Source organism: Pseudochaenichthys georgianus, chromosome 19, assembly GCF_902827115.2.
Source record: "Pseudochaenichthys georgianus chromosome 19, fPseGeo1.2, whole genome shotgun sequence".
Classification (NCBI taxonomy): Eukaryota; Metazoa; Chordata; class Actinopteri; order Perciformes; family Channichthyidae; genus Pseudochaenichthys; species Pseudochaenichthys georgianus.
In genome coordinates, this window is record NC_047521.1 from 8,008,449 (window position 1) to 8,035,176 (window position 26,728).

Consider the following 26,728-nt stretch of genomic DNA (forward strand, 5'->3'; position numbering starts at 1 on the left):
GGTGTGCTCCAGTCTGGCTCCAGTGCAACACATGGCCAACACGCAGGAGAACACGCTGACGCAACAGCGTGAGCAGAGTTAGACTGCGCAAAATATACAGATAGCAGGAGACAGAGGACAGCCACGGTCAGATAGGAAAACATTCAGGAGCTATCTGGATCAGTCTTATGCGACAATGGAAACTGAACTAAAGAGAACATTTGAAACTTTAGCAGTCTGCGTGATCTGCCTGCAGGGAGGGGCGGGCCGGCCCTGCGAGTAAAGTAACGAGTAAAGTAACGAGTAAAGTAACGAATTACTTTATGTAGAGAGTAACGAAGTAGTGTAATATATTACTTTTTTTTAAAGTAATATGTAATATGTAATATATTACTTTTTTTTAGTAACGACCCCATCTCTGGACAGCCAATAGCTACTTTCCTTACTATGGAGTTGGCAACACTGAACGTGACGTCACCCCATTCAAAGTGAATGGGCAGATTGAAGCTGTCGACGCTGTTGTGTGGACGGGCCGTTACCCCCTAAACGCACCAAGAGCGTCTGCGCTGCGTTACGGCCGCGCCGCGGCGTTCGCAAAGATCGCGGCCACTCAATGGGTGCTATTCCACCAGACGCTATTCCACCAGACGCTCGAAGCGTCCCAGAAGCTCCTCGCCGCAAGGAATTTCTAAAATATAGGATGAATCCTATTTTTGACGCGGCGCAGCGCGGCGCAGGCAGGAAGTGAGCAAAATCACCTTGTTGTCTGCTTTGCTGGTTGAGGGGGTGCACCCAAAACCGGCTCCTTCTCCTCCGGTTTACAGGCACTGTAAATTATATATGTATAGAATAATTATGATGATGAATGCATATTTTTTTACCACTAAAATACAGCAACACATCTTTGATTCATGTCGTTTATAACTGGAATATTACAATTATTATTAACTGTGTCTGTAGTCTACAACACAACAACATAGGAAATAACAACAATAAACACGATTTAAACAGACACAAACATAAACCATTTAACTACGTAGCCTACTTACTTGTAGAAGTACAAATGTCCAGGAAATATTCCAAAATCAACAACAACTGCGAGGCTGCACACACGACGCTCCGCTTCCGCAACGTTTTGAAACACGCCTGGTGTGTTAGGTCGCAGGAGGAGGTCGCAGCGTGGCGCAGCCGCAGCGCAGCGTGGCGCAGACGCTCCTGGTGCGTTTAGGGCAGGGGTGGGGAACCTTTTTCCTCTCAAGGGCCATTTCAATTTTTACAATATCCTCAGAGGGCCGTACAAGTTATTGACCTCTGCTTAAAAAAACTAAAATCACAGCCCATTCATTTCATTCTGTGCAAAGAAAAAGCAACCTCTTAATCCAGATATCTCACCATGACTCACGTATGCATGCACGTGCAGGGTGTGGCGTGCTCCCCTGGGAAGATTTTTTTTAAATGTTGAAGTTAAAAGCATCAACCTGGTGCACTTTGAGAGCAACATTAGGAGATCTATGGACACATCTCTCAACACCCAAACACAACTGTAAGCAGATTTTCTTTTAATTTATGGATATTTGACAAATCACTCCCCTTTCAAACGGTATTCTTCTTTATTAATAACTGTCATATAGTATTTTATACCTGTTTACTTTATTCTCTTATTTTTTTTATAACTATAATGATCATATAAAGATGTGCCTTTACCTCACTGGTTGTAGAAAAAGCTTCTTATATTCGTTAGCATAGCTAGCTAACCAGATGCTAATGATAACAACACAGTTATTGACTGTCTGATCAGTATGACAGATGAGCAGATCGCCACTGGGCTTTCAACTAAAGACACAGACACGCAGAAACTGCGGCATGTGTATGGACTTATCGGTACTGCAATTTCTGAAGTGCTGGAGTGGCGTTCTGGTGCTCTCCGTCAGAACTGCACCCCTGTCAGTCGAGACATATACCACGTGATGACACGTTAGGCTCGTGTTGTGTTCAAGGACCCTGACCTTGGCCAGGAAAAACAGGCACTCGCTTGTTTAATTTGTTTGCGGTCTAGATTTCTTTCATTTTTTAATTTTTTGCGTGTGTTTATAAATGACATCGAGGGCCGTACCAAATTGTCTCGCGGGCCGTATACGGCCCGGAGGCCGGAGGTTCCCCACCCCTGGTTTAGGGGGTTAGTGTATTCCAGCTCTGACATATTTAAATAACAACTGCCGCCTTAATCTCTTTATGAAGACCAACACAGATAAAGAAATGTTTGTATCGTTATTAATTCCATTCCTTATCTCTGGACATCTACAAAGCACACTAAAGCACACTGCACTACTAATATATACAATTTGTTACACCCAAGGGGGGGAGATTTCCTGTTTAGTGTCACAAACTTCAGTACTATTCAGTTTACTTTCATTTAAGATGAGGAATCGCAGCAATTTGTCACACATAAAAGGCTGAAACCATGACATTGAACCAACATCTTAGAAAAATAGTGGCTGAATTGTTTTTTCAAATTCACAAATCAACACAATTATAACGTAGCTTATACACACTGCTTGCTAGACAGATTTTTTCACAGTTAATCATATTTGAAAAGTTATTTGTCTGTGAAATCTTGATTTCTAGTGTAACTTAAGCTGTCCGATAAATATAATGGATTCAAAATGAAAAAAATATTCTGAATTGTGTCGAAGTGGATGCATAAACTGTCATGAAATAGGACTTCTAAAATAAAAGACTTCTAAGAATCATTCCTCAGTTCCTTGTATCTTGCCAATCACTTTTTGAAGTTGTTATAGTAGCCTCATATGACAAGTGAGAAGTGTATTGAAACAGACTTGAACAAAATCCATACAAATCCTTTAATTTATTTCGCATTCGGAGAGAGTGCAGGATTATTCTGTCGAAAAGCATTAAGCATGACCGCAATATTTCCGTAACCACAACCCAGTGTTTTGCCAAAATCAGTCAAACCCTATCCACAGAGGTGGCAGATGGGAAATATGACTGATTTTGTAACGGTCATGTGATTCTTTTTAAAAGGAATAAATAACCTATTTTCTTGTTTTAGTATGAAGACTTGTTTTTCAATTCCACAAATATCTAAGGTTATACAGAGATCGATGTGCAATGATGATATCCAATGGAACAATTAATGATACAGTGTTAATACCAAGCCATTTTTCTACTAAATATCAGTGAAAGGGTGAAAGATGTACAAAATAAAGCGAATGGGAGAATTTGTTGCAGGGTGGGGGGGCAGGGATTAAACATGTCCAAATGTAATCTGGGTGTAGACACTAGGTTATGTAAATCCATTTACATCACAGATGACTGTTGGTAGTGTGGGGGAAATCCGATCACAATGGCTATCTGAGTCGCAGGGAGATTTCTTTAGCTCCAATTCCTAGGAAGTTGTGTTCTATGTAAAACCTTCAGAGACAGCAGCAGTGCCAGAAATGTGGATAATGTATGTGAGCGTGTGCTCTTATCTTTTGTAATAGGAAAATCAACAAAGAGATTAAAAAAACGACCATAAAGAGACGCAAAACAAGCCCCAAGAGACACAGAGCGACCATAGAGATGCACAAACCAACCATAAAATACGAAAGAAACAACCAAAAAAAGACAAAATAGATATTAAAGAGACGAAAAACCACCACAAAGACTTTTAAGAGATACACAACGACAACAAAGAGACAAGCACAAGAGAAAAGAGTAAAAGCAGTCACGCAAAGAACAAGAAATACATGTAAAGTGACCATAAAATGACCACTTTTAACTTTAATGTTTATTTGACTAAGAAGTCCCTTGAGATGGGAATCTATTTTTCCTAAGGGAGTTCAGGCCCAAGCAGCACAGCAGTAACAGTCTAAATACAAATAACACACAACAATCAGGAAATCAAATCATCAAACACAAGGAGGAGACTCAATCCAGCTCAAACACACAGTTGCATTTCTCCGGTTCATGGATTTATCACATGGAGTAGATTGATATAGTACGCGATGCAGATTATTCCAAGTCTAAGAAGTAGAAAAAGATTATTTCCCCAGCTCTATGCAAACCCATGGAACCCAAGGAATCCAACTGGTGATAACAAATTAATTAAAGTCTCCAATAAGTACAAAGCAACCACTAAGACACAAGTTGAATACACACTTCAGGTGGGGGGTCTATTACTGAACATGTCAGTCTAGGGGGCCATTTTCTAGCTACTATTTCACATTAGAATATTTGAGTGGCCTATTTATATGATCTATTACACAATATAGACAGTGAAGTTATTACTAATGTAATGGAAATCGAGCTCGGAGCTTGAAATGTAACACATTTCTAATCTTAAAAGTTTCTAAATCCGCCTGTGTTTAAAACCACAGCAGGGTCCACTCTTTAGGAACAGAAATAGATGAAAAAGTAATTTTCAGTCTTTGAAGTCTCTTCTCTTATCCTGAGAATATTGTTTCTGTAAAACAGAAATACCCCAAAAGACTCAAGCTGTGTTTCTTCTCTCCCTGCAGAAAAAAGGCAAGATGCACTACCAGATAGCTGTGATCATCAACTTCCTGGGTCACTGCGTCTCCATGGTGGCTCTGCTGGTTGCCTTCTTCCTCTTCTTGGGTCTGAGGTAAGTGTTGGTCCCACTGCCACCAGTCCGCTGATAATCCTAAAGACATCTTTGATGTGACAGAAACGTCAGTATTCCCGAGATCCCCGTTTCAAAGCGCTTCTCGTTCTTATTGAAAAACCGTTTGGTCATGGGATGAAACATTCCCTATCTCAATCCCGCAGATGTAAAGGGGTTTAGAGGCCCGCGAGAACTAGGGCACATTTCCCCGGCAAATGGGAATAATAGACCAGGGAGAAAACCAAAACACTCTTGCCTGCTGGGACAATTGGTGGAGGTGGAGTGGGTTTCTCTGACAACCCGAAATAAGCCGAGCGTAAACGACAGAAAAGGTCTTAGCACCCTCAACAGCCGGGGCTGTTATTGATCCCTGAGACACCGCCGGAGGGTGCGAAAAGCATGAAAGGCCACAGAGAGACACAATAAATAGAAGCTCGACAGGACAGCGTTTATGCACAACCCATGTTGCCTGGCTCGGACAGGGAGGGGGGGGGGGGGGGCAAGTGCCAGCCGACTAAAAATGGCATCAAGGTAGTGAGGGAGTTTGGCATTTATTACTCACCTTCTACTCTTTTTGATGAGATTGAGAGGCATTTAAGGGAAGGTTGCCCCTGACAGTGTGATGGAGCGAAGGTTGACACTTCTGCCCAGTGTTGTGGAACCGGAACCAGACAGTGGAAAAGATTACAGCAGAGAGAAGAGATTTTTCGAGAAAAAACTAACAAACTGAAATTGCAGTTTAGTGAGACAGAATAGAAATCGCACTGTGAGTTACAATTTCAGGGTTTGCTTTTTAACAAGATCCTCCTCACAGAAACGTATACGCTCTCCTGGATAATCCTATACAGATACTGCAGATCTGTTATTTCCAATTTACTTCAAATTAAATAATGTGGAAATGAACTAGTTGTATATCTGCTCTCAACTGCTTTGAAGTTAAAAAATATATATATCATGGACAAAAAATCCCAGTTATATCTAGAATGAAGACTTCCTCATGGCCAGTGGTGCATTCATGTGCTTATCGGATAGTCCCATATCCAGAGACTTTAATTCATTCATGCGCTTTAAATCTTAATGTGGACACAAAGTGGACACTAAAACAGAATGTATGTTATCACTCAGAGCATTGGAACAACACTGTCATGAGCAGCTGCTCCTGAGTTGATGTTCCAACATGAGGAGATATTCACGTAAATGTACCCAGATCTTTCCGATGCCACATGAATGCAGCACAAATGCTTGCAATTCTAAGTGAAACACAGTTTGGCATTTGCCTTGGGATTTGGATCTGCTCTGATAAGTAAAGGATTCTTCTTTGGCCCTTTTGCCAAGTTTCATGAAAATCAAGCCAGTGTTTTTTTCGTAATCTTGCCGACAAAAGACAAAACCAAATGGAAAACATTAACTCTTGGTGGTGATCAAAATTGACAAAAGAATATCATTCCTCAATCTGTTTTTAAAATGAAAGCACTACAGTTTTTTGAAGGAAAGTGCAAAAGCAAAGACACTTTGACACGAAGATTCAGGGATGGAACCACCAACCATGAACATAGTGGAAAAAAACCTTTACCAGTCTACTGATGGCATAAAATACTACGATTCGTGTGAGCTGTCTTCATATTTTATTTAATCTCATCCAAAACTGGTCCAGAATCTGAAAGTGAATAATTCAAACTCTTTATTTATGTATCACCTAATAGTATTTTAAGCTCTTTGGTTGGGTGTTTCCGACAGTAGAGGTGTTCAGAGTGTGTAAGAACAAATCTTTAACACAGAATCCTCAAGGTCAACTGGGTATACTGGGACACTAGTGTCTCTGAGCAGTGGAACTAAAAGTGTTTTTTCCCCAGTAAACAGATCTTTGCAAAGGTTAGAACGTCTTCTTCATGCGTTGTGTTGATTGTGACTACATCGCTACATGTGTTGCCAACTTCGATGGTAGCTTTGATGAGAACAATTTCCTTTGTTTTCTCCCATTCATCAACGGCAATATCTTTTATGACCTATTCCTTTTTTCAAACTATTAGTTCATAGAAATACAACATAATTATCTATTTATCTCTATTGCAGAAACACTTAACAGGACGTTTTAGCCACATTTCAAAATGTTGTTCTGCTTGGTCCACCCACATGTTGACTTTTCAAACGTCCTCATTTATGAAATTGTTTCAAGACATATATGGGCACTTTCACAAGCCAACATTCAGTCAATTTTACTCGTAAGTTGTTGCGGTCCAACCACTGGCACGTTTTGTTTAGTCTGTTGTGAATGCAGTTATCAAACTCTTCTGCAGAACAAAACAGGTCTAAGACAGCTCCTGGGAGGTGGTCTTGGACCATTTTCATGTGAACCCAGTGTGGGTCATTTGCAGTGAAAACATAATCGCAAGTAATTATAGGAAGTGAACCAAAACGCAGGATTACGAGCTGCCTGTGTGTTGTTGAGATGGACCAAGGTAAAGACATGAACCATGAGTGGAAGAGGCCCGATGTTTGGTCGAGATGTTTTTGTTTATCAGGTCATTTAGAAGGGCTTTTCTGTTCTTCTACGTCTTGTTCTGTTAGTTTTTTTCATGTTGATCTCTGTGTTTAAATTTTTTCCCACCAAATTCCTGACTGTGCGTTTTACTACACTTCCCTCAGGAAATACATAATTTTTTCGTGTGTCTGCTTTAATTTGTGCATTGCAAAACAAAGGTATTAATTTCACCCTAGTTCTGATTGGCTAAACGGACTAGGGCTTTTGAAAGCCTACCTGGCTGTCATCCCTGTCACAAAGAATCTTCTCTATTTTTATTTCCTTCCTGCCAACCTCGGAATCCTGAACCTTTCCAAACTTCTTTATTTTCCTTGTATGAGAACCACGTATTTTCACAAGACGAATCCTTTCTAACCAGAAGCCACATTAATGTTCACGTTGCATAAACGGTATGTTCTTATAGGATGAGAAACAGTAAATGACCATAAACAGGGTCTTTGAACATAAGACTGAACCGACTGCACTGAAGACGTTCGACCCATTTGGCATGGTGAACAGATGATACGATAGCTTAGCTGAGGGAAAACAAGCTAACGACAGTCAGTGACTACCATTCAGATATTTTCTCGCACAGCTTTTTATTCGATGATTCACCCGGCACAGTTAAAGTGTGTCCATCCAAGCCTCGAAGCGCTCCAACTGTCAGTCACCTAACACTTAATGTGCATGAAAATAAATGAGACTTTTATATTTCGCGATGCCCTGGAAGATGGAAACAACTCATCTCTCGGTCTGCAACCAGGCCATAACATAGAGAGGAAATTGATCAAATTGTTGAGGGATCTGATTTAGCGAGCAAGAGGACAAGCTGTTCGCCATCCCACACCTCCTACGCCCGCGATGTTAGACCAGGAAGATGAAAGCATTAATAAATTAGAGCGCAGGCACCCTCTTTTGGAAATGTAAACAAGGGTTTTGCCAACGGATATTCAAACGCGCACCTGTGACCTGTTATATCGCAGCAGCAGCTAGCGCCACACTCACGCTAACGAAGCCAGTTCAATACGATGGGAGGGGGAGTGCAGAATGAGTCATCTCAAATGTTTCGCAGCCGGAGAAAAAAATACTTTAAGTATTCACAAAGTCCTTCTACTGACATGCTTTCAACACTTCATTTAAGAATACTTTGTTATAGCAGTACAATGACAGGCTAAGAGGTGAGAAAACAAATGAAGAGCTTTTTGAACGAAGTCAAATAAAAAAGAAATTGGTGTAACCAATGAATCTGGATCGATGTACGGATTCAATGTTCCAATACCATCAGTGCAAAATGAAAGCATCATAAAGATACTCTTCTGTTTTATAATACCCATGGCACAGTTGTTCCATTTCTAGCCAAGTGCACCTCCTCCCCTCAGAGCCCAGTAATGCAGTTTTCCAGTTATAATGATTACTGATTATATTCATAAAGTTGATCTAACGTAACGTGTGGCAGTTTGATACTCCTCATATCGATCGTAGGCCTCTGAATTGAATTAAAATCATATTGTTGTCCCAAGAATTGGTATGATATGTTATCATAATGAAACTTCTAATTTAAAACTCTGAAAAATATATACTATAAACATTACAATACGTTAGACTATATCGGTAAATTATTCTTAAGCTGTAATGTGGTAACTTAATGTAATTTATAGGTATACAGTATAGCTATACGTTTTAATGCTTTTACATTGTATTATTTATATATATATATATATATTTTCAACTTTGTTTATACTATTGTGTCATTCATTTGTAGTATTTCTATAATTTGCATATATGTCTAACATTGTCTATAATTTTTCATATTTGTATTCATATTGTTTTTGAAACTTTAATTCAGACATGATGTCTGCCAGAGATTCACTAGGATTTATTTTTGCACAAACTACTAATATAATCTAAGGAATTTAATGTATTTTTTATCGTCCTTTATTTACCTCCTTACTTTTCAGCCCGCAACTAAAGGGTTCCCTAAGGGATGAATACAATCTCATTTTATCTTATCTCATTTTATGTAACTATAAATAAATAATAATAGGTTAAGTTTAAAGAGTACGCAAAATTGTATTGTAATTAGTGCTGTCAAAATTATCGCGTTAACGGCGGTAATTAATTTTTTGAATTAATTACGTTAAAATATTTAACGCATTTAACGCATGTGCAGAATGACCCGCCCCATACGTGCCACCAGTGGCAGCGCCAGGGTATGGCTGGGGTAGGCTACACCCATACCAAGAAATGTTTTAGCCCTACCATGAAGAATTATGTTAAAGTAAGCAAACTAAAGTCTGCCAACTCGCGCGGAGTAAATTGCACCGACAGCAGTTAGTAAGATTGATTTCAGTAGCCACGGTTTTGAAAACTTTTGTCACGTAGTGATCGTCTTCTAGAACATCTTTGATAACGGCGTGGTGTTGTTGCAGGAAGTCCCGACGGAGCATACTTTTGCTGTAGTAGGCCTACAGCCAGGGGTGCACATAACTGGTACACAGGTTATGTGCGTAATCTGAAATGCGTACCGTCACTTGTGTCTCAAAGCGCATTTCCGTACCGACGTACTTGTGAAGCTTTTCCAGAAGGCGGTTAGATCACCGGACGACAGAGTCGGTCTCCGTGTGCACAGACAGGGCTGCTGTTAACGTCGGTCTGTACAACGGAATTGTGCCAAAACTACGCCAACCGGCTGCGGAGGGAGACTCCCCCCTTCACTGGAGAACTGCGCTCAAACAGCTGATCACAACGTTCACACTCTGTGGTCACGAAGTACTCCACTAGCGCCCCCCCTCCGTCGACTTTCCTGAAGTACTCCCACGTTGATAGAAATCAACACGTAATGAATTAAGACCCCACGGTTTGATGATTGATAGGTGTGTGGGCTGTCTTTAATTTTGACACACAGACAAATGTTATAATAAACATAGATACTGTATGTTAAATGGATATATCCACCTTCTTTCATTTATCTTTCCATTCCCACAACAATATACATAAATAAATGGCATATTTTGGACATAGTTCGAATGGTGATTAATCATGATTAATTAATTTTTAAACTGTGATTAATCTGATTAAAATGTTTAATCATTTGACAGCCCTAATTGTAATACATAACTATTTATCAGTGAAATTAAAGAGGATAGCAAGATATTATATAGCATACAATCTAATATATAAAGTGGGAATAAAATAAAGCAGTGATTTATTTCTTAAATGTTATTATTACTTTTTTCTTTCTTAATAGAATGATATAAATGATATAATGGTAAAAAGGGGGTTTGATGCACGAATTAACGAACACATTCCACTAATGAACAGTGCAGCAGGGGATGATTCACACACAGAGTAAAGTGTGGATTTTAAATGTTTGTTTTTGATCAATTACAAGGCTGCACAGACAGGAAGACAAAAAGAAACGTCCTTATTGAACTCTCCTCGGTGCGTGATGAGTCACCCTGTGTGTGGGTTACTCTCTGGGCGCGCCGAGCCAATCATCTTGGGCTTGATTAAACACAAATGAAGCCAATTGTCAGCAGGTCAGGTCATTACAAAGACACCACAAGAGGCACATAACAATGAGGAAGTTTTATACAAATCACCCCCCTGCTCATTCAAATATGCAATAATTAGGATTGAGTGTATTTGATGGAAAAGAATGTGCCAGAAGTCACCAAGCTAAATTAATATTGTTCATAGCGCCAGATCAATACAAATCCATAGCATTGACACACTGTCCTACGCATACTTATTTAAAGTGTAAGGTTATACACTGGGGATGGGATCCACTGGTACTGAAAGACAGGATGAGATAAATTGACAGAAAACAGGTTGTGTTTTCAGACGTAAGACCTGCATTAGTCGGTAATTAATACCCATCAGGCCGAGCTGATTCACTGACAGGATGCCAAAGGGAGTGAGATCACACTGGGTATTGAATCAGTTGTTGAAAGAAAAATCTTCTTTCATGACAGTCACTGCCATTAGTACTCATTGTCAAAAGGATGCAGATTAGCTGCTTATTTTGGGGAAAAAACCATTGATAATACTTATTTTTGTACCGATTAGGTTGCTTCTGTTTTACTTCTTTGTAATATTGTACTAATTCCAAACTGCACCAGCATTTATCTGCATGTTATGGTGTTACGAAGGTCGTTATTTCCTTTAAAAGCTCCATGATTAATACAAATTGGAGTAAAAGGGCACAGCAATGTAGTGTCAATGGAACAATCTTGCTCCTGCGCGGCTGCTCAGTCAGCACAAAGCCAGTGCAAGTGGCACTTATTAATAATTGATGCATGCTTAAAACATAAGTCATGTGATTCATGGTTGCTGGCTGATGATGCCGTCAGCTGGTGACAACAAGCGGGCTGTCAGTGCTGTGACCGGGGTCGTTTTGTTACATCCGTTATGTGTGCTTCTATTTTCGACCTCTAACTCTGACGCAGATTTTTAATTGTATCCTAAGGTCGATTAATTTGCATAATTTATAAAGACATCAAATGTTCAGGGCATGACACAAACACGAGTACAGTGGAAATGTTACTTTATGTTATGTTAGGGGTAAGGGGACATGTTGAGGCTGCATATCTTTATTATTTCCAAGATGACTTAAAGGGTTATAGCATTTGTTTAATGTCTTGGATTCAAATTCAGTGCAACATTTTTTTTTATTAACATATTTTCTACCAGTTTGCTCTTTCATGTCTGTAAATATGAAATTACACCAGCGCCTCTGTCCAAAGTTCAAAAATACATCTACCAACACCTCTAATTAACAGGCCTGTAACAATACAGTATGTGATAAACGTTCTCTTCATTTTGTTATAACACCCACATTTTATAATTATCATCTGCACTTTGTTATAAACAGCTTGAATGCAAAATCAAATGTATTTGCAACAAATGATTACATCTGAATTCTTACATAATGTGGGAGTTGCAATTTTCCCAAAAATATATATAATTATATTACAATAATATTACCAACCAAAATAGAGGCTTTCATCTGTACTTGTTAATTTATCAAAGAAAGTGAAGGCATCATTTGACACTTAATGTAGTTTAGGTCAATGAGTCAAGATAATCTAACTAAATGTGTCTTTATAAGCGAGCCAGTATGCATAGAATTAGCATATTTGAAGACATTCAGTTTGGTTGGTTATACCATACATAATGTATTATTACATTTTCATGCATTACTGCAATATTTAATATTTCAAAATGCAGAGAAATGTATTACATATTGCATGTAGGCTATTTGTTTCAGATTTGTGGGGCAAGCTGTTTCCAACCACATCCAGTCTCTTTATGCTAAGCTAGGCTAATCATCCTCTGGCTCTACCTGCATTTTTGCCACTAAATTTTTATCTTGAACTTTCAGAAAGAAAGCTAGTAGTTGTACTTGCCAAAATGTTGAACAATTTCTTTAACCAGTCAGTTTGGGGTATATTTCATTTCGATATTAGTGTACTGTCTCGGTTAAGAATACGCTACAAAATAGAAAAATTCCCCAGATTTGGTCTCATTTACATACACATTTTGATTAATTATTTAATCTGAGTTTGTTCTTCTCTGTTTGCCTCGCAGGAGCATCCGCTGCCTGAGAAACATCATCCACTGGAACCTCATCACCGCCTTCATCCTGAGGAACGCCACATGGTTTATCGTCCAAATGACCATGAGTCCCGCAGTGCACGAAAGTAACGTGGTACGTACCTTCATCTCTAGATCTTTGACAAGAAACAGTTTTCTTTCGGAACTAAAGGAACTCTCTTACTTGGAACAATATTTTGTATCCAAATATATAGTATACAATCTCTGCGCCACTATCGTTTGTGTATTTTGGCAAGCTTTGATGTTGATTGCTATTTTTTGTGTCGCGTTAAAGCATATGGTGAAAGAAGTTCTATAAAAAGATTCCAAAATAAATAAGAGAGCGGTAAAATAACTTGGAATGAAATGTTTGCCCGCTATGACTTCCTTTTGGGGTTTTTATTAACCGTTGAGGGTCAATCATTATCAACACAAACACTGCAGTTCATACTGGAGTTAATCCTACATACACCATGCTGCACCATGCACATAATACTATCAAGAGCACCAATTGTGGATTAATCCGCCGTTGGAAATAGTCCCCAACAAATGTCCTCTGTTTGCAATATTTGATAAAAACTGCAATGACCTGCTGTTTTATAAACACATATAAAGCCTTTTTGTATGGTTTATATCTGCAGTAGGATTGATGAGTGTCATGGTTACAGACACTCTTAGGAGTTACACCTTGTTGGTTAAGGGTTAGGGTTGTGACTTTGTACTAAAAATGATCATCCTTCAGTTATTAAGCTGTTCCTCTTTACATAAAATGTTTTTGAATTGTATTATTTTTTGAATATTTTCTTGTTAGTGTCTTCAAGGACGGCCCATCAACTGAGTTTCAAGAAACAGCTGCTGTATTCATGAACTTCACATAATAATGTGTCTTTATAGTGAGGCTTTGGGTTGCCTTTAACCACCAGAGGAGTTTGAATACTCCTGGTCATTGATTCTTTAAGCCTGTTAACTCAATTGGACGGATCCAAAATCCCCCATATGTGTTCAGTTCACTCAAGTTATCCCCTGTGTGTTTCTGGGAAATAAAACGTGTATTACAATGACTGGCGGACAAGGAAGTCATAAAGAAGAGCATGTTTCTTGTATTAAAAACCGTTGAGTCTCAAACAGAGCTTCCTTTGACAGACCATTTAGCAACAGTTTCCTGATGATATGATTATATTGTAACCCACAGAACACATGGTGTGCTATGCAGTGTTTTGCAGTAGGACAAAATTAGAGACTGTAAAATGTTTAACTGAATAATTTGTCTCGTAGATTTGGTGCCGCCTCGTCACAGCCTCCTTCAACTATTTCCACTCCACCAACTTCTTCTGGATGTTTGGCGAAGGCTGCTACCTCCACACCGCCATCGTCCTCACCTACTCCACCGACAAGCTGCGCAAGTGGATGTTCATCTGCATCGGCTGGTGTACGTACAATAAAACTCACATCCCTACAGCTGAATAAAAAACCTTCAGGGCTTTGAATTTGACTAACGATTATTTTCTGGAATAAACGTTCGGTTTATAAAATTCCAGAAATAAGTGAACAATTTTCCATCCTTGTTTCTCAAATCCAAGTTGGTATTTAAATGTATTTTGTTATACCAAAGATATTAACTTTAATAAGAAACGAAAAAAATCTGCATTTCTCCTTAGGCTGAAAACAGCATTTTCTGCAGTTTTGGCATGAAAATGATTTAATGGATTAATCATTATAGTTGGTAACTAACTGATCAGTAGATTAAACATTGCGGCTTGAAAAAGCTTTAGTTAGCATTGTTTACGTTTTTGGGGAAATACACTTATTTAATTTCTTTCAAATGGAGGATTGATATCACTCACTTGTTAAGTGATATCAATCGTGTTAAGTATAGATCGAGAGCCAGGAACAGTTAGCTTAGCTTAGCATAAAGACTAGTAGCATGGGAGACATGCTATCTTTGCTCTTACCAATATCAAAAATACACTTACTAACACCTCAATCTACCATATTTAATGTTCACAAAGATAATTGTTTAAGGGACAAATTGTTTTTTATAAGGGAGTATTTTCCAAGCTAGCTTCTAGTGGTATTACTAAGCTAAGCTAATTGGCTCTCGGCTGTTAAGTAGTATCAATTTGAATAGCGTAGAAAGCGAGTAATTGTATTTCTCAAATGTTAAACTACTTGTTTAACTCCAGTCAGTTTAGATATTTCGCTTTAACAGACCACACTGAGGGTCAGACACACATTAAGCTAACAATGGGAGCAGATTAATTTATGGAGATACCAGGATTTGCTGTGGCAGCTTGGAAACGTCTTGGTGTGGAGTTCACTAACACCCCGTTTCACACTGTCAAACTCAACTATGTGCTGATGAGTGTATTGTGCCATCAGGATTACATTTCCCCGGGGCCGTGTGAAGCCTCCGTGTGAAGGAAGACATTTTTTCAGCACATTTCAGGACGGCCATGCAAACATTTATAAGATCAAATTTTATTTGCTTCGCTTAGCTTCAACTCGGGCTTCAAGAGCAGACATTATTATTAAAGCAGATGGGCATAGGCACGAGATTAAATCAAGACAAATTACATTTTCCAAGTGATCTGGGCATGTGGGAGTATATCTTTATAGAGATTTACCATTACACTAATGGCAGTATATTTCTAAGTGGAACATTTCCTGATTTCAACCCAGTCTCATGGCATTTCGTGTTCACCAACACGATTTTTAATCTATTGGTTCGTGTTCACCAACACGATTTTCCCCTTTTTTCCGTGTTGCACAGCACGATTTTAAAAGCAATGTATTACTACTGGTAATGTGTTTCGTGCCTGCAGCACGTCTTTTTCTCCGGTCGGGTCATGGAATACCGGAAGCTGTGTGGTTCATAAAAACATGTTCTTACTCAATATCGAGCCACAATTATTGCTTTTATTTTAAATCGTATAATTTCGGACTTTTGTTGCCGTCTGTGAGGAAAATAAATGGGGCTCAGAGCCTCAGGATACTGAAATCTGTATTTTTAAATATTTGTTTCCTTCTAATTTGTTATGCTTTTCAAAATAACACACTGTTATTTACTCACCAATAACACACAATTATCCTTGCTTTTATTTATTGGTTTAATTCCATAATCTCTGGCTTTTTTGGCGTCCGTCAGGAACTGAATTTCAAAATAAAATAACCGGACATAAGGGACATAAGGGACATTTCGAGCATCATTGCGATTGTCAACATTTCTGAGTTTAGGATGGCCGAAGACACTACACTACCCATAATCCCCAGCTATCGTTTAGGACTACAGTCCCCGTGATTAATCTTCAAACTCTGGGATTGGATGTTGGAGTGGCAGTGCGCCAAGGTTACGCCGAGCGTCAAACAGCTGTTTGAAATGGAACGAAACCACGCCAGACTATCCAAAACTGGAATCGAACGCCCCCCCCCCCCCAGAACTACACATGCTGGCTATTGTGTTTCGCAAAATGCTCTATGGGACGTCTCTACTGAACGTTTTCGTTTTTCCCACAATTAGAGGTTGCCAGTATTAAACACATTGGTGTTATCAAATGTAAAACATATAATTAATAAAAGGGTGAAAATCGCTTGTGTCCATAATGCGCAGCATTAATATATATCCACATGACAGCTCATTGTTACTTTGTAATTCTACTCCACTACAATTCAGAGGTTAACCTGGTATTTTTACTCCACTACACTTATTTGAGTTACTTTTCAGATTCTGATTAATGATGTGAAATATAAACAACCCTTAAATCAGATTTTAGTTACACCATAGTAAAATTCAGTAAGGTGATTGTCAAGTGCCAACAATCAGGAGAGATATTTGATAGTTGGTGCTTGAGAAGACTAAACATGTATCTGCAATTGACATGAATGGAAACGAGTAATAAAGTATATTAATTACTTGTTATTCTCTACTAATAGTTAATTAAAGACTATATATTATGGCTATTTTGCACATCCCTTTCAAGATTTCAAGATTTTCAAAGGTTTATTGACATATCATACACAACTTACGGTGTAGTTATGCAATGAATGAAAAACTTGGGTCACAGGTTCCTCAACAGTGCATTACCAGACATCTATCAATATGTGTGTACCTCCACCATATTCTGCACATTTCTTATTCTATCTACATACATAAGAGTATAATTAATGTGTATAATATCAGTTAAAATAAGTGCTTCAGCATAGTTAACATTGCAGGAAAAGCAATATATTAGACATTAAGTACTTTGTCAGGCTTAATATGTATCTGTAGATAGATACCCCCAAAGTTTTTTTCTTATTTAAAAGAATACCTTAATCTGTTATTTAATGTTTAAATAAAGGTTCATTCGTTTTTCTGTTTTGCACCTCCTCCTATTAATATCTTTGTACATCCTGCACTAAACTGTTTTATTGAAGAGATCACTTATAGTATCTTCTTGATTTTTTATATTTTATATTTCTATCACAGACCTTCTACTTTCCCCCTATGAAAGTATGTACTCTTAATATTTTTTTAATCAAATATAACACATAAAAACAGTAATTCAATAACGTGCTTTAACCACTAGGCGGTGCACACAACATACAGCTAGGACACTTATGTATGTACAACATCTGAAGATGTGTAGTTTTATTCATGCTTTCACATCATTTTACAGCATATTGCTATACTATTTCAGACTCAGTATTTACATTCAAAGAAAATCAGTAATATCTTTAAAAACTACAAGTCCTTTTATATCAGCTGTGCACCGTTATGGTGTAAATATAACCGATCTATGAATTAGATCAAATGTAAAAGTCAGCCGAATTAGTGTTGATACTGCAAGGAGACGTATTGTGTGAAGAGAAATTGAAGATGTTGTTTAATTGTTGATATGTTTATGATCCACGTCAAGTATTCAGTTTCGGCGGCATTTCTTCAGTTTTTCCAAAGGTCTTCTCATCAGGGCTCTCTAAATAAAGAACTACGGCAGATCTGTAATATACAATGCAGCCGAACCGTGTATTACAATGCCGTTATGTGATGACTTTCAAAGAGAAAACCAAGATCACTCAGAATTAAGTATTATTTTATTCTTTTAAAATGTTTTCCGGATTTCATATAATATAAACACCAAATCCCAGCATGCATCACGGCTAAAACATCCAATCAGCGAGCTTAAACCATAGCTGAGGATCTTGGGTAATCGCTCGAAATGCCTACGTCTGTTTCCGGTTATTTTTATTTTGAAATTCAGTTCCTGACGGACGCCAAAAAAGCCCGAGATTATGGAATTAAACCAATAAATAAAAGCAAGGATAATTGTGTGTTATTGGTGAGTAAATAACAGTGTGTTATTTTGAAAAGAATAACAAATTAGAAGGAAAAAAATATTTTAAAAATACAGATTTCAGTATTCTGAGGCTCTGAGCCCCATTTATTTTCCTCACAGACGGCAACAAAAGTCCGAAATTATACGATTTCAAATAAAAGCAATAACTGTGGCTTGATATTGAGTAAGAACATGTTTTTATGAACCACACAGCTTCCGGTCTTCCACGACCCGACCGGAGAAAAAGACGTGCTGCAGCCTGCAGGCACGAAACACGTTACCAGTAGAAATACATTGCTTTTAAAATTGTGCTGTGCAACACGAAAGAAAGGGGCAAATCGTGATGGTGAACACGAATCAATAGATTCAAAATTGTGTTGGTGAACACGAAATGCCGTGAGACTGGGTTGCTGATTTATATGTGACGAGGCATCTGGCACATTCCTCATGGTCAAGGAATGGCTGTTTGTCTGCTCTATAATACTCCCTTAAATCAGTAAATCAGATGATCACTCTGCATTATCGTCACGCAGAGTCCAGCTACTCATTCATTCACAAAAGGTTCACATGGTGACATGTCTCGGCTTGAATCTGTGGATCACAGCACACCAGGAACAATAGCTTCTGACAGAGCTTGGCAGGCGCTGGTGAAAAAAAGAATCTAGGACTTCTTATTGCAGCGTGAAATCCCTGAAGGCACATTTTGTGATCTGAATAGCAGAGAAAGATGAAAGAATCTGTTATGTGTCCTATCTTTTCCTTCACAGGTATACCCTTCCCTATAATTGTGGCATGGGCGATTGGGAAGCTGTACTACGACAATGAAAAGTAAGCCCTTTGTTGTGCGTCCTCTTTTCAGAGAAACCAAACCCACTAATAAAAAGACACGGGCAAAGTCAAACTGTATTGCATTAAGGAGACTAATGTCTATTATTAACCTGCGGTAATCACATTTTCACTGTACAATATTCTTAATTACATATTATCCCCCTGGCCATTTCCACTTTGAGAGGGAGTGCTTGGCTCTTGATTGATATAAAGTGTCTCTTTTTGCACTTGGTACACAGGTGAAAATGGATTCTGCATTTTATATATATGAATAGAAATATAGAACACCAGCCTTATCCTCTTATCAACTTGAAATGTTTGATTTTTATTTTCAATCTCAAATAAATGTTTCTTTTAAAACAAATCGGTGTAACAATGTTCTTCTTCTTTCAGGATATTTATTTCTTTGGTAGAAAAAAGCAAATTCAGTCAGGCATTTGTTGTTCATCATTTGATCCATGATGTTTTAGAATAAGTTTTAGTAGAATAAGTAAGTTAAGATTACGTTTTTATATTTCAAATATATACATTTTATATTTTACCTCAAAGAAAGTATATTTTTTCAAGCTATTCAGTGCTGTGACGTTCCTCTTGTTTCAAGATATTTATTTATTTCAAAGAAAATGTGTTTTCTCTGACTGGAACATGTATAAACATCCTGAGCAGCTCATAAAAATAAGTTTATATTCTGAATACTTTATAAAGAGTGACAATATAATTACACCTGCCTAGAAGTAAGCATTTGTGATTTCTCTGTGTAATTGCAGGTGCTGGTTTGGAAAGCGAGCTGGCGTTTACACGGACTACATCTACCAAGGTCCCATGATCCTTGTCTTAGTGGTAAGAGTCTTTTGTTTTTATCCTGAGGCAGCAGCACTTTACATAACTCGCTGATACAATTAGTATTTATTATGTCTTTTAAAATGCCTGACAGCCATGAAATGTTAAAAACCGCAACACATTCTTCACATTACAAAATGATGAATGTGAGGTTCTAACTCTTTACCTGTCGAGCGTGACATTTAAATCTCTGCAGCTTGGCACATTATTAGAAATATGGGAATCCTGATGGAAAACGAGAATGATATCCAGAGGTATGTTCATTTTTATCTGTACTTAGGAATTATCTTGTTATTTCCAACATCTGAGGGAACATTTTCCAGGCTTTTATTTCATCATTTCATTAGGTGTTGACTATTGTGAATCCCTGCTGTCTCTCTCAGGCTCCCGATTCTGCAGCTCTGCAACAAAGACAAACTCTTAAGCAATAGTTCAGATCCTTTGAAGTTGGGTAGTAGAGGTACTTTACCCATATTTAGTGTGTTACATACAGTAGATGGTGTCGACACACCCCCACTCAGGAGAAAAGGCAGAGTACCAGCACGGAAGCTGACAAATGTATTGCTGTGGACATCAGCAAAACGTATACAAGACGCCTAAAAGAAAGGCCCACCAAAAAAAAATCAATATCAGTTTAAGTGCAGTGCACGCTATATTTAGAATCTTTTCACCGCTTAACCTTGCTGTCAGTCAACCCTTTCCTACGGGGAACTGAAGCCGCTATCCATCCCCTCTTCAGAGCCACCACTCCCCTTTGACAAAAACAGTAATTTTACCTCGCAGAACGCGGGACTTTCTACTCTACTACTGCCTCCATCAATTAGTTCTTAGGTGTTATTGTGTGACTTTGGTGAATCCGTGCTAACTCTTTAAACAGGACATTAAGCCCCCGCAGGACCTCTCCTTTAAATTCAGAGAAAAGCTGTGTGTTATTGTGACTCTTCCTCACTCTATGTGAAGCAGACACTCAGGCCTCCAGCAGGGCTCATGTTGAACGATCCTGCCGATTTGGCAGATTGTCAGGGGACTCAGCGCGGCAACTAACAACATTTAGTCATCTCTCGTCTGGACTGCAGTAACTCCCTCCTGGCTGTGCTCCCAAAGTCCTGGCCTCGGTCCAGGGCTGGAAAGTACATTTACTCAAGTCCTGTACTCAAGTACATTTATGAGATGCTTGTATTTCTGTGCTTAAGTCCGATTATAATCAAAAAGAGGATGTATTTTCATAAATTACTAAAGTCTCCTAGCGGTATATGAAGTAGTTCAAATTAGCTCCACCATTAAATATTAATAAATAAATGCTCATAATCCATTACATTTGAATATATTCAATTGAGTTAGATAGATAGATAGATAGATAGATAGATAGATAGATAGATAGATAGATAGATAGATAGATAGATCGAAATACTATATATAGAGTATCTAATAGTACACATTTTATTTATAATATAAAATCCACTATTTTAGACCAAACTACCACAATGAAAGGACTTTTACTTGTAACAGAGTATCTCCTTTTTTTTTAAACACACATGAGACTGCATAAAATCCATTATGAAATAATAAAATAAAGAATTGAATCATAACAAATGTGACAGGAGAGGTTGAGAAGCCACGGGCTTATACAAAGGTCTTCCCCTCAACCTGAGGAGAAAACAAACAACATAGAAAAAAGGAAAAATTACGAAAAAAGAAGACTAAGATAACTTAATCGTAATGACAGATATGTTTGTGTGTGTATCTTGGGTTCGAGTATCTCGCCGACCCTCTGACCGACCTGCTCTACGCTTGGCATATGTGCTGGCGAGGACCCGGGGATGTACAGTTATGCGAATGAAGTTATTTGGATCAGTGGTTCTGCAGAATAATGCGAAAGCCTGATTCTCTATGGACATCGATTAGCACCTGCGCTAAACCCGTCTGGAATTCTACTTTCTTCCAAAGCCTCCTTCAAACCCGGTGCACACACATTGACTCTGTCTTTGACTTTAACAGGGCACAGATATTTTATGGGAGTTTCTGCACTCGTGGCCCCCGTAAACACATGAAAAAACTCATGTTGAAACCCAAGAAGCAGAGGCACCACCACATCCAGAACGGGCAATACACTGGTGAAGGGAAATACAAAAAACACATCAACAAATAGTGTGACTTCATCAAATACATTTCATGACAGCAACTTGTAACCCTTTCTAAGGATAACAAGCTCTTGCACTTTGGTGTTTTACATCACATGGTACCTTGTGGTATTGCTACTTCATTTTAAAAGTTCAGAGTCCTTGTTCCACCTTCCGTCTCGATCCACATGCACGCCCTGACTCTTTGAACCCTACCTCCCCTCGCTGTTGCAGATTGACCGTTTCTCTGCTCAGTTTGATCTATTTTCTCCCTGCCAGGTCTCCAGTGGAGGACTGACCTTCCCATACCTGCTTGAACAGAACGTTCCCTGATCTCCTCTCACTAGTTGAAAAAGTCATCTCACCAAGAGGCTCTTTATGTTTCTGTCTCTCCTGCCTTACTCTCCCCCTAAAGCACACATCTGCCTCCTTCAATATCCCTCTGCTACTTTCACCGAATATTGTCTTGCTTACAATAGCATACTTGCCTCTCAGGCTTTTATCTCTTTTGCTGAGCACTCGATCCTCCAGGATCATCTCTAGGACACCAGAATATTTTAGGTAACTGTCAGGTTTCTGCGGTGGTGAACCATCAGTGCTTTTTACCATTGGCGACAGTTAATGTCAGGCATTAGGTTAGGGGTGGGGAACCTCCGGCCCCCGGGCCGTATACGGCCCGCGAGAGCATTTGGTACGGCCCACGAGGTAATTTATAAACACACGCAAAAAAGAAAAAAATTAAAGAAATCTAGACTGCAAAATAATTAAACAAGCGAGTGCCTGTTTTTCCTGACAACGGTCATGGTCCTTGAACACAACACGAGTCTAACGTGTCATCACGTGGTATATGTCTCGTCTAACAGGGGTGCAGTTCTGACGGAGAGCACCAGAACGCCGCTCCGGGACTTCAACAATGGCAGTACCCATAAGGAGCCGTACACATGCTGCAGTTTTTGCGTGGCTGTGTCTTTAGTTGAAAGCCCAGTGACGATCTGTTCATCTGTCATACTGATCATACAGTCAATAACTTTGTTGTTATTATCATCTGGTTAGCTAGCTATGCTAACGAATATAAGAAGCTTTTTCTCCAACCAGTGAGGTAAAGGCACATCTTTATATGATCATTATAGTTATCAAAAAACAAGAGAATAAAGTAAACAGGTATAAAATACTATATGACAGTAAACAAAAGTTCTTATTAATAAACAAGAATACTGTTTGAAAGGAGAGTGATTTGTAAAATATCCATAAAGAAGAAGTAAATCTGCTTAGTTCTGTTTCATATGGGTGTTGAGAGATGTTTCCATAGATCTCTTAATTTTGCTCTCAAAGTGCACCAGATTGATGCTTTCAACTTCAATATTTAAGAAAAAATCTTCCCGGGGGAGCATGCCCCCCGGACCCCCCTAGAAGAGGTTAGGTCCCCCCCACTTAAATCATGTCCACATGGATAGGCAACTAAGTACATTTGCACACATCTTGTGTCCATATCTTTCTGTTTGGTGGTTATGCCACAACCGTGCACGCATACACGAGTCATGGCAAGATATATGGATTAAGAGGTTGCTTTTTCTTTGCACAGCATGAAAGAAAGGCCAAATGAATGGGCTGTGATTTTTACATTACATTGCATTTAGCTGACGCTTTTATCCAAAGCGACTTACAATAAGTACATTCGACCAGGAAGACACAACCTTGAGGAAAACAGAATCATATAAGTACATCAGGTTTCATAGAGCCAAGCATTTCAAGTGCTACTCAACTGGCTATAGATAAGCCGGTCCTTTATTAGTATATAAGTGCTCTGTTAGCAGTTCTTTGTTAGTAATTCTATCGCTCGAGGTGGAGTCGAAAGAGATGAGTGTTCAGTCTGCGCCGGAAGGTGTGTAAGCTTTCTGCCGTCCTGATGTCAATGGGGAGCTCATTCCACCATCTTGGAGCCAGGTTTTTTTGCTGATGGGAACTTGGGTCCCCCTCGCAGCGAGGGTGCAGCGAGTCGTTTGGCTGATGCAGAGCGAAGTGCACGCGCTGGGGTGTACGGTTTAACCATGTCCTGGATGTAGGAAGGGCCAGATCCATTCGCAGCATGGTACGCAAGTACCATTGTCTTGAAGTGGATTCTAGCAGTTACCGGAAGCCAGTGGAGGGAGCGGAGGAGCGGCGTGGTGTGGGAGAATTTAGGAAGGGACGCATCTTCCTGATGTTGTAAAGCGTTTTAAGCAGAGGTCAATAATTTGTACGGCCCTCGGAGGATGTTGAAAAAATTAAAATGGCCCTTGAGAGGAAAAAGGTTCCCCACCCCTGCATTAGGTGATGAACTGGGATAAGGTATTAAATAAGTATTTTATTAACATACTAACATAATGCATGAGGTTATTGAGCTGGTGAAATGGATGCTTCTTGAGAGATTGCCATCCATCTGTTCAGGCCAAGGTCAGGTCATCTGGTCCTGGGTAGTGTTCCTGCAGCTATTTTTACTCCGTTGTTACATAATCCACACCTATAGCGCAAGCTATTGATTTTGTCATTCATCACATTGTGGGGAATATTAATCTCAAGGTGCACTTTAGATAACAGTTACAGGTTTAAGTATCATTAAAGGATAATGCTGGTGTTATTTAATATTTTTCTTCCTAGTCAATCACAAAAAATGAAATCTGACCAACATACACCATCCTGCTGCCATCCACCGTGATGGAGGAAGCTCTGTAATTATAGGTTGATCCACAGGAAAACAATTACCAACTCAATCAATCAATCAATCAATCAATCAATCAATCAATCAATGTTTATTTATTTAGCCCAATATCACAAATGTTACATTTGTCTCAGTGGACTTCACAGTGTGTACAGAATATCAGTATGACAATACGACACCCTCTGTCCTTAGACCCTCTGTCCTTAGACCCTCTGTCCTTAGACCCCCACATCGTACAAGGAAACACTTCCAGAGAAAACCCAGTTTAAAGGGAAAAATGGGAGAAACCTCAGGGAGAGCAGCAGAGGAGGGATCCCTCTCCCAGGACGGACAGACGTGCAATAGATGCCGTGTGTAAATTGAAAAGATAATACATTTGCAACATAGGTAGTCCAAATGTTTGGAGATGCATGTGTGTATAATAGGAAGATGAATCCATGAGGATATCCATCCAGGACCACAGCCACGACTCAAGATCCATGGCTCGCGATCCAGGACACAGGACCGCAGGATCATCCATGACTCCGGATCCCGGCGTATATAGACACCAAAAAGAAAGACATGTGGGGAAGCTGGGTTAATCGGAACATGAGAGGACACAGGTATAGACGGAGAGAAGGAAGAAGTAAGATGTCCCCCGACAAACTAAGCCTATATCAGCAAAACTAGGGGCTGAATCTAATCAGCCCTAACTATAAGCTTTATCAAAAAGGAAGGTCTTAAGCGCACTCTTAAAAACGGATAGGGTGTCTGCCGCCCGAACACAAACTGGAAGCTGATTCCACAAATGTGGAGCTTGATAAGAAAAGGCTCTGGCTCCCATTGTACTTTTAGAGACTCTAGGAACAACCAACAACCCTGCATTCTTGGAACGCAATGCCCTAGGAGGACAGTTGGGTATAATGAATTATTCTTTTCAACTGTTGGAATAATTTATAAATTGTTAAAGTATTTTTAATTACCTGGGAGTGTGAGGAACTTAAATAAACATTTTTCGCTTTTCTCTGCAATGTACTAATCAATTAATCTAGAAAAAAATAATCCAATTAAAAATGCAATAACAACCATCAATTGTTATTTAATATAGTAATATTATCATGCAAAATAATATATTGCAATCTGATTCCTTTGAAATCATACTTTGGTAAAAAAAAAATTGTTTTAACTTTAAATTGACTTAACCTTGATTTTGAAATAAATATTGTTGACTTAGTACACATACAGTTTGACCCTAAATCTGAATTTAAGTACCTCAATCAATTATTTCCTTTTTCTGGCACAAATGGGCTTCCATATTTCTTTCAAAATTAAGTGAAAGGCCATTAAAGAAAGCAAAGCTGTTTTGTTTTTTGTAGTTACTGGGAAGGTGTTTTTTAAAACCTGATGATAGTTTAGACCCGTGATGTGTATACGGACGTCATCTGTGTGGTTCACAAGTTCCGCAGGTGAGAGACCCTCGCTCCGGGCTTTGTTGTCCGTACACTCTGATGAGTTTTGTATCCCACTGCTGCCAGGCAACCCTCCTCCATTGTTTGCTTTAAACAGTGACCCCTGAACAGCCTCTTTCTAGACACTATACGCCCTTTATATAAGGTCTCAAATTCATCGCTGTGTTTACTTTTCCCAACAGATCAACTTCATCTTCCTCTTCAACATCGTGAGAATCCTGATGACCAAACTGCGGGCCTCCACCACGTCAGAGACAATCCAATACAGGTACATTTACTGTCACGTGCATTATTCAGGTGAACATGCATGAGACAAAACTTTTGAGCTTCTCCTGAATGTGCACACATAAATAACTCACGTTGTATACTTGGATCTGTCGAGTGTGGTGAAGGGATACAGACGTACAGTGAGTACAAGTTTTAAAACAGCCTTCCTGTCTGTTTTTTGTATCGTCTGCAGGAAAGCTGTGAAGGCGACACTGGTACTTCTTCCTCTCCTGGGACTCACCTATATGCTGTTCTTTGTCAACCCGGGGGAAGATGAGATCTCTCAAATTGTCTTTATATATTTCAACTCTTTTTTGGAGTCCTTCCAGGTACGTGTAGACGTCCTAAATGCTCTCAGGGTGTAATATCATCTGCATGGGTGTATTTTTGATTAAAAGGTGTTGAACGGATGAATTGTTCATCCTTAGAGATGAATGAGTGTAACGTTTGATAAGCTGCCGTGCATGCGATGGAAACTGGATCAGGGCGTTGA

At 39.0% G+C, this 26,728-nt stretch overlaps 1 protein-coding gene across 1 annotated transcript in view; it reads left to right on the plus strand.

Annotated features, from left to right (window-relative positions):
- Positions 1-26,728, plus strand: part of LOC117465060 (corticotropin-releasing factor receptor 1-like) — a 118,404-nt gene that overhangs the window by 84,497 nt on the left and 7,179 nt on the right. The window contains exons 6-12 of the mRNA XM_034107929.2: positions 4,500-4,606; positions 12,717-12,837; positions 13,998-14,151; positions 18,802-18,862; positions 19,630-19,702; positions 26,151-26,236; positions 26,429-26,564. Of these exons, the coding sequence (XP_033963820.1) occupies positions 4,500-4,606; positions 12,717-12,837; positions 13,998-14,151; positions 18,802-18,862; positions 19,630-19,702; positions 26,151-26,236; positions 26,429-26,564 (738 nt within the window). The remainder of the gene's footprint in view (positions 1-4,499; positions 4,607-12,716; positions 12,838-13,997; positions 14,152-18,801; positions 18,863-19,629; positions 19,703-26,150; positions 26,237-26,428; positions 26,565-26,728) is intronic.